This window comes from Gouania willdenowi, chromosome 11 (genome assembly GCF_900634775.1).
Source record: "Gouania willdenowi chromosome 11, fGouWil2.1, whole genome shotgun sequence".
NCBI lineage: Eukaryota > Metazoa > Chordata > Actinopteri > Blenniiformes > Gobiesocidae > Gouania > Gouania willdenowi.
Genome location: NC_041054.1, coordinates 388,014 through 402,676, shown reverse-complemented (window position 1 = coordinate 402,676; position 14,663 = coordinate 388,014). Strand labels below are relative to the sequence as shown.

At 38.8% G+C, this 14,663-nt stretch overlaps 2 protein-coding genes across 3 annotated transcripts in view; both read left to right on the top strand.

Annotated features, from left to right (window-relative positions):
• The window catches only part of LOC114471773 (fibrocystin-L-like), a 70,627-nt gene extending 64,394 nt beyond the window's left edge, over positions 1-6,233 (top strand). The window contains exons 71-76 of the mRNA XM_028460682.1: positions 78-213; positions 1,096-1,440; positions 3,127-3,278; positions 4,332-4,478; positions 4,556-4,709; positions 5,265-6,233. Of these exons, the coding sequence (XP_028316483.1) occupies positions 78-213; positions 1,096-1,440; positions 3,127-3,278; positions 4,332-4,478; positions 4,556-4,709; positions 5,265-5,725 (1,395 nt within the window). The 3' untranslated portion in view covers positions 5,726-6,233. The remainder of the gene's footprint in view (positions 1-77; positions 214-1,095; positions 1,441-3,126; positions 3,279-4,331; positions 4,479-4,555; positions 4,710-5,264) is intronic.
• A 906-nt stretch (positions 6,234-7,139) lies between these two features.
• gdf6b (growth differentiation factor 6b) lies at positions 7,140-11,666 on the top strand. 2 transcript variants are annotated; one of them, XM_028460711.1, is made up of 2 exons: positions 7,140-7,347; positions 10,746-11,666. In XM_028460711.1, exons 1-2 carry the CDS (start codon positions 7,326-7,328, stop codon positions 11,618-11,620), a joined length of 897 nt encoding a protein of 298 aa, XP_028316512.1. In that variant the 5' UTR covers positions 7,140-7,325; the 3' UTR covers positions 11,621-11,666. The 2 variants fall into 2 exon arrangements, with proteins under 2 accessions (XP_028316512.1, XP_028316511.1); XM_028460710.1 differs by lacking the exon at positions 7,140-7,347 and adding an exon at positions 8,581-8,921.
• The last annotated feature ends 2,997 nt before the right edge of the window (positions 11,667-14,663 follow it).

Below are 14,663 nucleotides of genomic sequence, written 5' to 3'. Positions count from 1 at the left end.
CAGGTGACTTTATTGTGCAGCTCAGTCTCTCCTTAAAGCTTCTAATCAAGTGTTTTTCTGTTTTGGATCCATTGCAGAGCGTGGTGGTGTCCGTGTTTTACTCCAACCCTCAAAGGTTGGATGTCTACGTGGACAACAAGATGATCGCTCCAACCAACGCTGATTGGAACGTAGATAACACCGACTTCATCCTGAAGGGTCCGACTTATCCTGGTAATACAGCCGCTGACTCAGCAATGAAACAGGCACAGCTGTTTAGATTTATCTATCCTGGATCTTTGAAACATCTGCACACCCAAAGAACGATCCCCACGTGAACAAACCAGAGTTTATATCCTGAGATTTCTGGTCTTCTTGAAACAAGGAGTCCCTCTTTTGTTTACTGAAAGAGAATAAAAACAGTTGTGATCAAAAAATAATCTATGACCACAGGGGGTGACAGTTCCAACTCTGTGGTTTGGTAGTAGAAGCAGAGAAGAAGAGCTCGCCTAAGGGACCTTAACTCTCCCTTAAACAGTGCGCTGACACGCTCTGGTGGCTAAAGTTAGCGAGTAATCCAGGACAGTTGAAGACACACGAACCCAGATGATACAAGTCCTTTTGGGTGGGAGTCCTTCAACAGTCATTGATTTACTTGTTAACTTCAGCTACCAGAGCGTGTCACCGCACTGTTGAAGGGAGAGTAAAGGCCCCTTAGGAGAGCTCTTCTTCTCTGCTTCTTTGTCTATTACCAAACCACAGAGTTGGAACTGTGGGCCCCATGTGGTCATAGATTAATTTTCAGGTCAACTGTTTTTATCCTCTTTCTGTGAATAAAATAGGTCCTAAGTAGTCCTATTTTTAAAAGTTAATAAAACAAATATGCAAAATAATGTATTTTGTTTGGCATAGATCTTATAATAAATAACTTTTAAAATATTTAGGCCACGTTTGTTATAACAGTTTCTCCCTTTGATCTCATGACTCTTTGTATTTTCGCTGTTTGATTGTGTTGTTGTAAATATTCTTAGTGCTGCCATCTTGGCAAAGTTTTACTCTTTTTTATTTCCTGGTTGAATATTAGAGTTGAAATGATCATTTAAATGATCCCTACAGGTCAATACGTCCCTCAGTTCAACGACACTCTGGGCACAAACTTCTTCGACCAGGACTACAAGATGATGAAAGTCCTCGTCCGAGGCTCCCAGCCCGTGGAGGTGCGGACCTCACCGGTCCTCTTCATCGCCTTCAACATGCCCGCTTTGACTGTGGACGAGTTCTTTGGTGAGAACCTGGTCCAGAACCTGGCCCTGTTCCTCAAGGTTCCCCCCAACATGATCCGCATCACCAAAATTGTTCGAGAGGACGGCGACGCACGACGCAGGAAGAGATCAATGGGGCTGACAGTGGAGGTGGAGATAAAGAAGCCGCCCGTCCAACAAACCACCAACACCACCAACGGTCAGTGAGAACCACGAGTAGAGCATGAAACCACACCCCCTAGTCAACATGCGTAACACATTGTGGCAATAAAAACTTAAGCAGGCAAGGTAAATGTGTTTGTATAGCGCATTTTGTACACAAGGTAATTCAATACGCTTGACATCAGAGGTGGGCAACTTCCACACAGCAGAGGCCACAAAAATGTGTTTGTTTGATCGAAGGGCCACATGATCAACATTCATATCAGCATTTAGCATAATGACTAATCTGAGCATTAACAGGAAAGAACAAAGAGTTTATTGTAATTTTGTGTGTTTTTTGTGTATTTCTGTTGTCCTTTTGTGTATTTTTTTTTATGTTTTTTGGAGTCATGTGTATTTGTGTTGTCATTTTGTGGTTCTTTTTGGAGTAGTGTTTGTGTATTTATGTGTTTTGTTTTTTTGTTAGTACTGTGGGTTTGCAGAGTCATTTTTTGTGTTTTTTTGTTTTGTTCTGTACTTTTGTTTTCTTTTTCTGTAATTTTCTACATTATTTTGAGTCCTTTTGTGTATTTTTGTTGGGTTTTTTTTGTGTTATTTGCCATAATTTTGTGTACTACTGTTGTCGTTTTGTTCATTTTTGTAGTAGATTTGTGTGTTTTTTTTCTCTTTTACTGTATTTTCCTGCAATGTTGTGATGCTTTGTATCTTTTTAATGTATTCTTGCTTTTGTTTTTGTATATTTTTCTGTCATTTTGTACATTTAATTTAGGGCCCGCTTAAAATTACACCTTGGGCCGCATGTGGCTCCCGGGCCGCCTGTTGCCTATGTCAGCTTTACATGATTAAAAAGTGCAACAGAAAACATTTAACAGATTAAAAAACAATAAGAACCTTAAAATCAGCAGTAAAAACATTTTTTTGTGTATTTTATTCAATTTGTCCTTTTCTTTTCAACATTATATGTATAGTGCAATCTTTTCATGACAGCAATGCATGTTTTGTTATTACAATTAAATAAATGAATGTATTTTTTTTGCATAATTGTGACCATCACCACCCCTCCCTAATGAAGAGTTAGAATAACTTTATTAATGACGAATATAAAAAGAGAGGGCAGAGTTACGCCTAGGTGAAGGGGTAGGGAACAGGGAAGAGGGAGTCAGGGTAGGAAAGTGTAAGGGGTGGGGAAGAGTCAACTGTTTTAAGGTAAGAGGGAAATGTAGTGTTACAGTTGTGCTCATTGTGTTGTGTAATCAGTTAAGCCAGTCTGGTGACAAGTGTGGAGAAATTGAAGTGCGTGACAGTAAAAACATTTAAAATCAGCAGTAAACACATGAAGAGAAAAAGAAAAACCTATAAATTGAATTTTAAAATGTTCAACCTTACAGTTCTGTAGAATTTAAAGCATATAAAGACTAAACAGAAGGGGTCCAAGAACAGAGCCCTGAGGAACCCCACAGGATATTGTTCATCTGTCACATTCAAAGTTTCCAATGCTTACAAAATAACTTTACTCCTACAAGTAGGACTTAAACCATTACAGTAAAACCCATTTAGTCCAACCCATGTTTACAGTTTGTGCAACAAAATGTTCTGGTCTAAATGCAGCACTGAGATCCAATAGAATGAGTCAGTGTTCAACCTCATGTCATTGATCACGTTAATAAAAGCTGTAGAAATCCTCTCCAGAATATTAAAAGTCCAATCTAATCCTTCTTCTCAGATGACGAAGACTTTGCTTTGCTGAGGAACATTGCTGACAACCTTGGACAGGCGGCGGTTTCTGGAAACCTCAGTAAATCCATCGGCTTCAACGTGTCCTCGATAGGAGTGGTCGCACCCCCTCCTCCGTCCTCAGATCCCGATTGGAACAAGGTGAGTCCAAACCAGCGACTCCCCCACAGGGAAAGCTGAGCACGGGAAATGTTTGAATGTGTAATAACAAAAAAAATATTAAGAAATAAAAAAATAAAAAGGAAAATTAATGAATGAATAAATAATAATGAAAAAGAATGTGTAATAACTTGGGCTGGGACATTAATGCAATTAATTACAGGAAAATAACGTACAAAAAAATGTATGAGTCACTTTTTCTTTTTTGCGCTTTAGCGTGGAAACTTTCTCATTTCACAAGGAAAATCCGAAGAGAAGTCGTACCTGTTTTTCGTTGTCAAAATGCTAACCATGTAGCAGCTAGCACCTCAATGCTAACATGTAGCAGCTAGCAGGGACAACGGTCCTAGTGGAGCAGACAGTGTCTCCAATCCACACTGATACTCAGACAGGGTTCAGAACCAAAATGAATAAATCCATGAGTGACAAATGAACAAAGTCAGTGATAAATGATTGTAGTGACAGTCGACCACTCTGTGGTAGAGGATGTGGGCGGGGCTAGAAGCGCTGCTACAGATAGCATCATCTGACCCAACTTATCAACTGTTATGTAGAAAAACTATTTCAAACTAAATTCATCAGTTGCTCTGTTTATTTCATGATATACACAGATATTCTAACTATTTTACACTTTTCAGTTTCTACTTATCTGGAATGTTCTGGACTAAGTTTTTTATTTTAATACAAAAACACATTTGTTTTGGAAAGTTTACCAAAAAAATCCAGAAAAGCATGAATATAGTTTAGTTAAATTTAAGTTGTGCTCTATGAACAATGCAATCATAATATTATTTATTCATATTACATTATGTTAGCACTCAGTGATGGAAATAATAATAAACACTATTTAGTTGTTTAAGCTCATTTATTGTTTTCATTGATTTAGTTTTTTACCAAAATCCATTTAAACTGAAAAACTTTGCTTCTCATCTCAAATATTATGAGATTAATTTAGATTATCTGAGTCCCACCACTAATAATAGGTAGAAGTACTGACTGATACACAGACTGAGTGACGGTGTGTTTGGGTCTCAGGTGGCCACAGGGGAGGTGACCCGGGAGGAGCCCACAGTGAGTTTTGTGACCAGCATGGCTGATCTGGTGTTGGTGGTAGAACCAGTAGCTGGAGAGTATGTGGGACCTCTTTACCAGCAGCCCAGTCTGAAGGCCGTGGATGACGACGTATGTGGTGATTTAAGTCCCGTTAACTAATCCAGGAAAAGCATGAATATAGAATAAAGATGTCTCTGTGTGTTCAGGGTAACTGTGTCTCAGTGGGAGTGACCACGCTCTTGGCAAAGGCCAGTTTGAAGGACTCTGATGGAAACATGGTGGACGCACTGGGAGGAAACAGCACCATCCAGTTCAGCTCCTGCTGGGCCAACTTCACCGACCTCAGCATCACCGTCAGCGGTACGTCCAACGCCTGGAAAACTAGATTCACAAAGTCAGTGATAATGTTATCGTGGTTTGGTACGCTGGAGGAAATACAGCAGGTCAGCTGTATGATTCAACTAAACTTAACCTAACTTAAATTAAATTAACTTAACAAATTATAGTTAAACTTAACTTAACGTATTACAACTTAACTTAATGTATTATAATTTAACTTAATGTTTTATAATTTAGCTTATTTTAATTTAACTTAACGTAACTTAACTTAACGTAACGTAACTTAACGTAACGTAACTTAACGTAACGTAACTTAACTTAACTTAACGTAACTTAACTTAACGTATTATAATTTAACTTAACTTAACTTAACGTATTATAATTTAACTTAACTTAACGTATTATAATTTTATTTATTTAAATTTCATATATTATAACCTCAACCTTGCTGATGTACCTCAGTATTGAACATGTGAGTGCGTCTGTGTTAGATGCTCCATTTAACACATTTTAACACATTAAATCCATGCCACATGTTTATCAGCTCATCATTTTAAAACCTTCTCCTCCTTCCAGGTGAAAACCTGACCATGGTCTTCACCCTGGAGGAGTGGGGAACCCGGTCAAGAGCCTTCACCGTCAGGGCGACCTCCTCCACGCTGGAACCTGCAACCAGCGGCAACGTCACCACACCCGACACCACACCCACATCACTCCCAAACACCACACCCACAACACGCCCAGACACCACACCCACAACACGCCCAAACACCACACCCACAACACGCCCAAGCACCACACCCACAACACGCCCAGACACCACACCCACAACACGCCCAAACACCACACCCACAACACGCCCAAACACCACACCCACAACACACCCAAGCACACCCGCCTCCACCACAAAGAGCACCACCCAAACCAGAACCACAGACAACAGCATCTTCGGCTCCAGCTCTGCCGTTTCTGCTGGTTTCCTTTGTCTGATCAGTGTCGTTTACTCTTTGTTCTGCTGTGTGTTCACTTCCTGTTAGAGACCTCAGTTTAAACTCATGTACGCCACATTAAAGGGTTTTATCGGGTTCTAAGGGTGTTTCTTTCAGTGGTGGCAAATATATGCACCTGCTTATGTCAGGTGTACAGTCGTATGGTTTTACTGAAGTTCATAACAATTATAAGAGGTTATGAGTCTATTTTAAATTAATCTAATATATTTTCTGAGTGTTTAAAATCAGCTGAAAAAATGAAGGTCTGCGACTGTCTTTACTGTTGCATTTAAATTATTGTGTTTTAAATAAGTATAATATTTTGTCAATATTAAAACGTGTAAATTTCCATCACATTTGTTAAATACAATAAAAGTGAAAGGTTTGTTTTTAACATAGATTCTATGTTACAGTTTCACATTTTTTATGTTGGTTAAACTTTAGTGTGAAGAAGACCATGACGACACTGCATATTATGAAAAAATAATGTAAAGAACAACATGTTTTAAAGGTTTTTTTAAAAAAATCAACTCAATAAATTCTTGCTTCCATTAAACACCTTTGTGTTTCTTTACATATTGTCAGGTGGATTTCTAAATGTGTGTTTTTCTGGAGATCCAGAAAATAGAAAATTGATTGACCAATACAATTATAGGATAATGTATTTGGATAATATTTGGATAATATTTTCACCACATGATATTTAATAAAATGGGCATCTTCAGATAAAGTTTGGCAATGACAAAAAATTGAACAAATTTAAATGATTTCACCAAAACTAGGCCTACATTATTGTTTTTATTAGTTGTAAATGTATTATAATTTCATTGTATACTTTTTAATTGAATTGTCGTTTTGTTTTTTTATATCACATATAAACAAAATAATAATAATCTTTAATTACAAAGAAAATGTGCCAAAATGAAGACTGCATTTAAAATATTAGCAAAAATATTTGCTAATATTTTAATTTTATTATTTTTCCCCAACTTTATTAAGTGAAATCCAAATCTGGCATTACAAAATATTTTTTTTCCAGACTTATTAGTATTTAGTCCAAAACCAGTACCTTGGCTATATTTTATGAAAAAAATTAAAGTAAAAATAAAATTAAATATCTAAAAAAAAAATTTTTAAAAAGTCAGAGGTCTAATCAGAAATCAATAGATTGTCCTAAACAATTAAGGCTTGTTTGGATTTGACACATTTAAACATTTTCTAAAGTTTATTAAAAGAAACCCGTAGTTTGTTTACATTGTTGCACTAAACCAAGATGGCGGCCAGTGACCTAAACATTAGGCTTGTTCCACCAATGCGCTATCAGGTTGTAATAGCTTTGACCAATCAAAATTTGAGAAATCTCAAGTGGGGCGTTACCGATAGCCACCTGATTATTGTCACGGCCGCTGATTGGCTCAGAACATCCACCAATCAGTGAACAGCAACAGATTTCCAACCGGAAATGGAGGAAGGAGGCGAATGTTTTGAATATTTGTTGGTTTCGTGTTTAAAAGCTATTTTAATGACGGACTTTCAGAAAAACTAAAAGTAGATGGACGTCGTTATAAATTATGAAGTCGGTCACAGAAAAGGAAACTATTTGTCTGCGACTTTTTAAATTTCGTGCCTACCTGGAGGCTGGATTTACATGGACCTGGACAACGACATATGTGAGTAGAGCAGAATTACTTTATTTAATTATTCCAACTATGTGTTCTTCTTTGCTCGGGTTAGTTTAGTTCATCATTTATTTGGCTCCTCAAAAACAAACAGGGCCACTACCGGGAGACAGGCGAAGCTGTTGCCATGGCAACACATAAGACACTGAACGTTGACTCATGATAATTAGAACGGGTGATAATGTAGAAATTAAAAAATAAATGAATAAAAAACAATATTTATCATTGATAAATCTGGAGAATGATTTTGAACAATAATATTTTATTACCCAAGTAATTCAATAATATTGATAATATCTGAAACGGAAAGGCCTTCATCAGAGCTGGGACCAAACAAGTTGTGATAATCTGATCCAAGGGCCACATTATCAACATTTATGTCAGCATTTGGAATAATGAGCAATCTGGGAAATTAATACAGAAAAACACATTTATTTGTTTTTTAAAATCTGTTTTTGGTGTTATTTTGTGGTCGTTTTGTGTATTTTTCCCTCATTTTAGGCAATTTAGTTGTCATCCTGGCTGCATTAGTTGGTATTTTGTGTTTTTGAAGTCATTTTTGTGTATATTTGCTGTTGTTTTGAGTGTTTTTGTAAATCTCTGTATATTATTCTCTTGTTTTGTATACTTTTATTCCATTGTGTGTTTTGTTGTACTGTGTAAAATGTGTTGTCATTTTGGAGACATTTTTGTGCATGTTTGAGCTCGTTTTGTGTGGTTTTTGTTGTTGTTTTGTAAAATTCTGTCATTTTTTAAATAATTTTGTGTTTTTGTTGTTGCGGTTCTCTGGGGCCACATTAAATTAGAGCTAGGGCCGCTTGTTGGTTGTTCTTTGTTAGTCGGTGTATCCATGGTAACGGAGGACTCTGTCCGTGGTGCTGAAGGTCGCTGATTTCTGCTGTTTTTCCCGCGCGGCAGCAGAGGGCGCGAGACTCCGTGAAACAGCAGCACGCGCAGCCGCACAGAGTCTGAACCATGTCTGAGAGAAAAAGTGAGAGTTTGAAACTGCATCAGATGATGTTTCTGTGAAAAAAATGAGAATTTGCATCGGAAAGTTGGAGCGTTTTTTGCACATCTTATCTGCGCAGGGAGGTAAACATTCAGTTTACGTGCCTTTACTTGTGCTCTGTGGGCGTGTCTCCCTGCACCCTGCACCGACTGCCTCCCTCCTCCTTCTCCTCCTCCTCCGTGCACACACACAGCTCCAGAGGTTTGATCTGTGGTCCCAGCAGCAGCACCAGGACGAGACCAGAGGATGGATCTCCATCTGCTCACCTCCATATGTGGGCTCCTGGTGCTGGTGTGGGACCTGTCTCATCTCCACACCGCCTCAGCCCTCAGGGCCAGCAAAGCAAAGCTCCATGAAGAGCAAACAGCAGCAGTGAAGTATGTGAAGAAGTTCTCCACTCCATCACTGGACAAAGGACAGAAAGCAGAGCCTCATGACTACATGCTCTCCATCTATAAAACCTTCTCCACTGCTGAGAAGCTGGGACTCAACGCCAGCTTCTTCAGGTCTTCAAAGGCAGCGAACACCATAGCAAGCTTTGTGGACAATGGACAAGGTGTGTGTGTGTGTGTGTGTGTGTGTGTGTTTGTGTGTGTGTGTGTGTGTGTGTGTGTGTGTGTGTGTGTGTAGGGCTGGGCGATATGAACTCATATCTCAATTATTTATTTATTTTTCTGAAAATGGCGATATACGATGTAAATCTAGATATTTATAACTTGATAAATTCTGACCAAAAAAACTATTCTGGGTTGAATTTGCTGATGAAAAATGCCATACGGGCACATTTCGTCTTTGTCTCCTTTAAGGGACAGCACGTGTGAGTGAGTTCTGTAGTATGGATTGTTTAGGGAAAGGTACAAAATAAAAGTATATCGTTACAGGCAAAGTTGTCATTTTATTCATCGTCAAAATAGAAAACGCGATATATTTTGGAGTCATTCTGTGTAATTTTTGTTGTCGAATTAATTATTTTTGTAGTAGTTTTGTGTGTTTTATCTTGTTTTTGTTGTCCATTTCTGTTTTTTTCTGTATGACTTGTGTTTTGATTTTTTTTTTGAGTCATTTGGTGTATTTTTGTTGTCCTTTTGTAGGTTTCTGACTCATTTATTAACAAAAAGCTGCACAACATGTGGCACTTTTGACTTTTTCTCCTCTAAGGGACAGCACGTGTGAGTGAGGTCTGTAGTGTGGCTTGTTTAGATGAGTGTTTGGGTTAGAACACACTCAGTAATTCATCTAACTGAGCTTTTAATGCTGTTCTGAGAAGTAGAGAAAGCAGCGACTCCTAAAACAAGTATTTATAAGCTATGGCAGTGGTTCTCAAACTTTTTTGGTTCAAATCCCCCTTTCTCTTATTTCTGAATCTAAGTCCCCCCTTTATGTTTGAAAACAACATTTTGATCAGAATACTTTGAAAAAGTATAGAGCATAATGATGGAAAGAAAAATAACACATTTTAAATAATGGTTTTTGTAAAATTGTGGAATAAATTAGTATTTAGTGGCCCCTGAATAGATTTATTTGTCTAGTTTTTAGTTTTTATTATTTATGATCATCTCCTGCCTGGTGTGGGACCAAGACTGACCTTTCTATTTTCTGTTCGTGTTCTAATCAACATCATTTCTATCATAATTTTGTTTGTTTTTAGTGTGTTTTGTTGTTGTTTGTCTGTTCTTTTTATTATTCATTCAGTATATTTGTCTTATTTTGTGTGTTTTTTGGTGTTGTTTTTGTGTTTTGTTGTTATTATTTAAATAGTTTTGTTTTTTTGTTCTGGTTTTGTGTGTTTCTCTGTTACTTTTGTGTATTTTGTAGAGATATTATTTATGTTTCTCTCATTTAATGTGTTTTTGTTGTCCTTTTGTGTGTTGCTGGTTAATAGTGAATGTTTTTCTCTCAGTGTGTGTGTGTTTTTAGTGTTGTTTTGTGTGTTTTGTTGCTGTTTGTCTGTTCTTTTTATTATTCAGTATATTTTTCTCCTTTTTTGTGTGTTTTTATTGTCGTTTTGTGAGTTGCTAGTAATATTCAGTGTGATTATCATTTTTAACTAAAAATAAACATTATACAGCCCAATATTTGTAATGCTTTGTTGGAATAATTTGTTAATTTTCCCCTCTCTGTCTCTCTAGTACCCCCTGTATTGCCATTGCGTACCCTTAGGGGTACATGTACCCCCATTTGAGAAACACTGAGCTGTAGAATTAAAATATGGGTGAAATTGTAATTTTCCATATCGCCAAAACAGAAATCTCGATATATCGCCCATCTCTGTGTGTGTGTCTTGTATTAATTCACCGTGGACACTTTAGGGATTTCTCCCACATCTCTTTGGTTTTTCACATCATCATGTGACCCGCACCGTCTTTAATGTGTTCCACAGATGAGCTCCCACTCTCTCCTCTGAGGAAGCAGCAGTATCTGTTCGACGTCTCCACCCTCTCCGACAAAGCCGAGGTGCTGGGAGCCGAGCTCAGGATTTACACCAAAGCGTCTGGGAATTTAAGGATATCGGAGACGGAGCCGGTCGACATCCGGCTCTTCTCCTGCCAGGAGGAGCGCCAGCTGCTGGACTCCAGAACCCTGGACCTGCAGGAGTCCCACAGGCCCAGGTGGGAGGTGCTGGACGTGTGGGAGATCTTCAAAGAGCGCCAGCACCTGACCCAAGGGGGGAAGCACTTCTGTCTGGAGCTCCGGGCCACGCTGGACAACCCCGAGAGGGAGCTGGACCTGCGTCTGCTGGGCCTGCATCGCCACGGGCGGCCCCAGCAGAAGAAGGCCATACTGGTGGTCTTCACCCGGTCCAAGAAAAGGCAGACGCTGTTCAGTGAGAGGAAGGAGGGGAGGGTGCTGCTGGGCTTTCAGAAGAAACCCAAAGAGCGAAGACGCAGGACGGCGGGAGGCCGGACGCGTCACGGCAAGAGGCACGGTCGCAGGTCCAGGTCCAGGTGCAGCAAGAAGCCGCTGCACGTGAACTTCAGGGAGCTGGGCTGGGACGACTGGATCATCGCCCCGCTAGACTACGAGGCCTACCACTGCGAGGGCGTGTGCGACTTCCCGCTGCGCTCCCACCTGGAGCCCACCAACCACGCCATCATCCAGACCCTAATGAACTCCATGAACCCCAGCGACATGCCCCCCAGCTGCTGCGCCCCCTCCAAGCTCAGCCCCATCAGCATCCTCTACATCGACTCTGGAAACAACGTGGTCTACAAGCAGTACGAGGACATGGTGGTGGAGTCCTGTGGCTGTAGGTAGTCATTAAGTCCACCTGACCCTAAACTCATCATCATCATCATCATCACCATCACCATCACCATCATCATCATCATCATCATCATCATCACCGTCACCGCCACCGCCACCGCCATCGTCATCGTCACCGTCACCGTCACCATCACCATCACCATCACCATCACCTTCACCTTCACCTTCACCTTCACCACCATCTTCATCACCATCACCATCACCATCACCATCACCATCATCATCATCACTACCTCAGACATTTAACTCCACACAGTGCCTACACATCTAATGAGTGAAACTCTGTATGTCTGAGAGCAAAGATGAGGAAAGACTTTAATGAGATCCTTCACTGTTTTTACAAATGTGACCTAAAACCTTTAAAATATACTTATTAATAGATCTATGTTTAACAAAACCTATAACTATGCATCATATTTGTTTTATTAACTTTTAAAAACAGGACTACTACTAGTTATAGAGCCTGTGTTCCTCCACCTTGAAATCATGTGATTGATGATGTCACACGGCCTCACTGCCTGTAAACATATTGTTTTCTATTGGAGTGAAACATTCATCATTTAACAGGTTTTTTTGGTCAAAATACCAACTTATGCTGCTTTTGGTTGATCTAAACCAGTGGTTCTCAACTGATCTCACCCTAGGACCCACATTTTGCTACGGCCATTAAATCGTGACCTTCTTTTTAGAATTCAACCAACCAATTGTAGTTTTTAAAAAATAGCTGTCGAAAACACTAACATATATAATCTTTTTTTAAACATAAATTTATATATTTTCTTGTGCAACATGCATTTTGCAGCAAGCCTGTCAAAAGAAAAAAATCTTTCCAAATAATTAGAGACATTAATTTAAGTATTTATATATTTTTGACCAGGTGGTCCGACACACCAGTTGAGAATCGCTCCTCTAAATAATCATGAAAAGTTCAAGATGCCGATGTAATCCTCTTTTATTTCCCGAAAGAGGATAAAAACCCATAAAATAATCTATGACCGCAGGAGGCAACAGTTCCCACTCTGTGGTTTGATAGTAGACAGTGAAGCAGAGAAGAAGAGCTCTCCTAAGTGATCTTTTTATCTCCCTCAAACAGTGTGTGAGTAATGATGGACTGTTGAAGGACTCCCACCCAAAATGACCTCCATCCTCAGAGTTTGTGCGTTTTCGACTGTCTGTGATTTACGCTCTAACTTCAGCCACCAAAGCGTGTCAGCGCACTGTTTAAGGGAGAGTAAAGGTCCCTTAGGAGAGCTCTTCTTCTCTGCACAGGCTCTAAAACTGTAAAGTTTTCAAAGTTAATAAAAATTATATTTTGCATAATAATGGGTTTTGCTCGGCATAGATCTTCTAATAAGGACATTTCACAGGTTTTAGGGCACATTTGTAAAACAGTGTCGGATCCCTTTAAAATTACATTTTTCCAGAAGTTGGTGGTGCTCCCTCTTCAGGTCAGACTTGGAGGACTCGGCCACAGCCACAGCCTTTGAGCAAACTGCGTTTTACACCTTCTCTAGTGGCCATAAATTTAAAAAACTGCATTTTGTGAGAAGGAAAAGATTATATTTACATGTTTTTTATATGAGTCTGGAACACGATTAGAAAATAGTTCCTTATTTTACCCATAATGGGGCCTTCGGTTTCTCAATTTCACAAATTACTCATTTCCACGTCAGGTTACACTTTTCTGCGTCCCTGTTTAGACGACTTTACTGGCTATTAAACTTCCTGAAATCGTTACAAAAATGATAAATAGTGTAACCAGGGTTAGGGTCAATTATAATTGTAATGGTGTAATTGATAATTAATTACAATTGTAATTGGAAAATCTGTTGCTGTTGTAATCACAATTGAATTGTAATTTAGTTTAGATAACTGACTTTGTAACTGTAATTGTAAATCTGTAAAGTTATAAATAATTAATTAAACGCAAAACAGGGAAACCATGTTCCAATTGCAATTGTAAAATGTAATTGACCCCAACCATGGACGTTAGCCACAATGCTAACCCTTAGCTACTCGTTTAACTGGAAAATGATAATGGAAATGACGAATATGATCCTGAAACATTATTTGTGAAACCTTTAATTACCACCAACTGACAAATTACCCTCATGTTTTGCACGAAACCCTGCGCAACCATGTGATTGGTATCACCACTTAAACTGACCACCAGTTCAGCTAATACACCATCAGCTAAACCGAATTTGTACCAGAAACATTTCATATTTGAATGTAGCCAATGGCATATTAATATGAACTGCTTGGTCACAGTAAAAACGCACTACATTGATATTTAGTTATAAAATAACATGATCACCACTTTATCCATTACATGTAGCAAGAGATTTTGAATGGAATTATGGGTAAAAAACTTTCTAGACATTCGATCACCCGTTTCTGGTGAAAACTAGTGTTTAAATGTGAGATATTGTCCCAAAACATGCACGAGGCACTGAAAAATCTCGGAAAAATTGGGGGCCCTAATAATCCTGCTCCCAGTCCTGTTTGTGGTCCCTGAAGTACTCCATATTATTTATTATCCTCCTTATTCCTGGAGGTGCTACTGAAATATGACCCGCCCTGTCTGATAGAAGAAGTACTGAGTGGAAAAATTAAAGACAGCAGCAGTTGTTTTTTCTAAAATAATTTATTCGTGGCCATGATGTTTTTTTAAATCCATTCAAGCCATTTGATAATTTTATAGTTTCAGGGCTCTTATTGTGAAAGAAGCGAGTGTGGGTGCTTTGTTTTTGTGCCATTTGACAATAAAGGCAGTTGAGTCATCTGTTTAATCTCTTTATTTGTGTTTTGTCTCTGAATCACACATGCACACAGTGAACAATCTGAGCCTTAATACAAGAAAGAACAAAGGGTTCCATCTGATTTCAGTCTGTGTGTGTGTGTGTGTGTGTCATCAATTTGTGTGTTGTTGTTGTTGTTTTGTGTGCTTTTCAGTTTTTGTAATCGTTTTTGTAGTCTTTTTGTATAATTTTCTGTTACATTGTATTTGTGTTGTTGTTTTTTGTATCTTTTT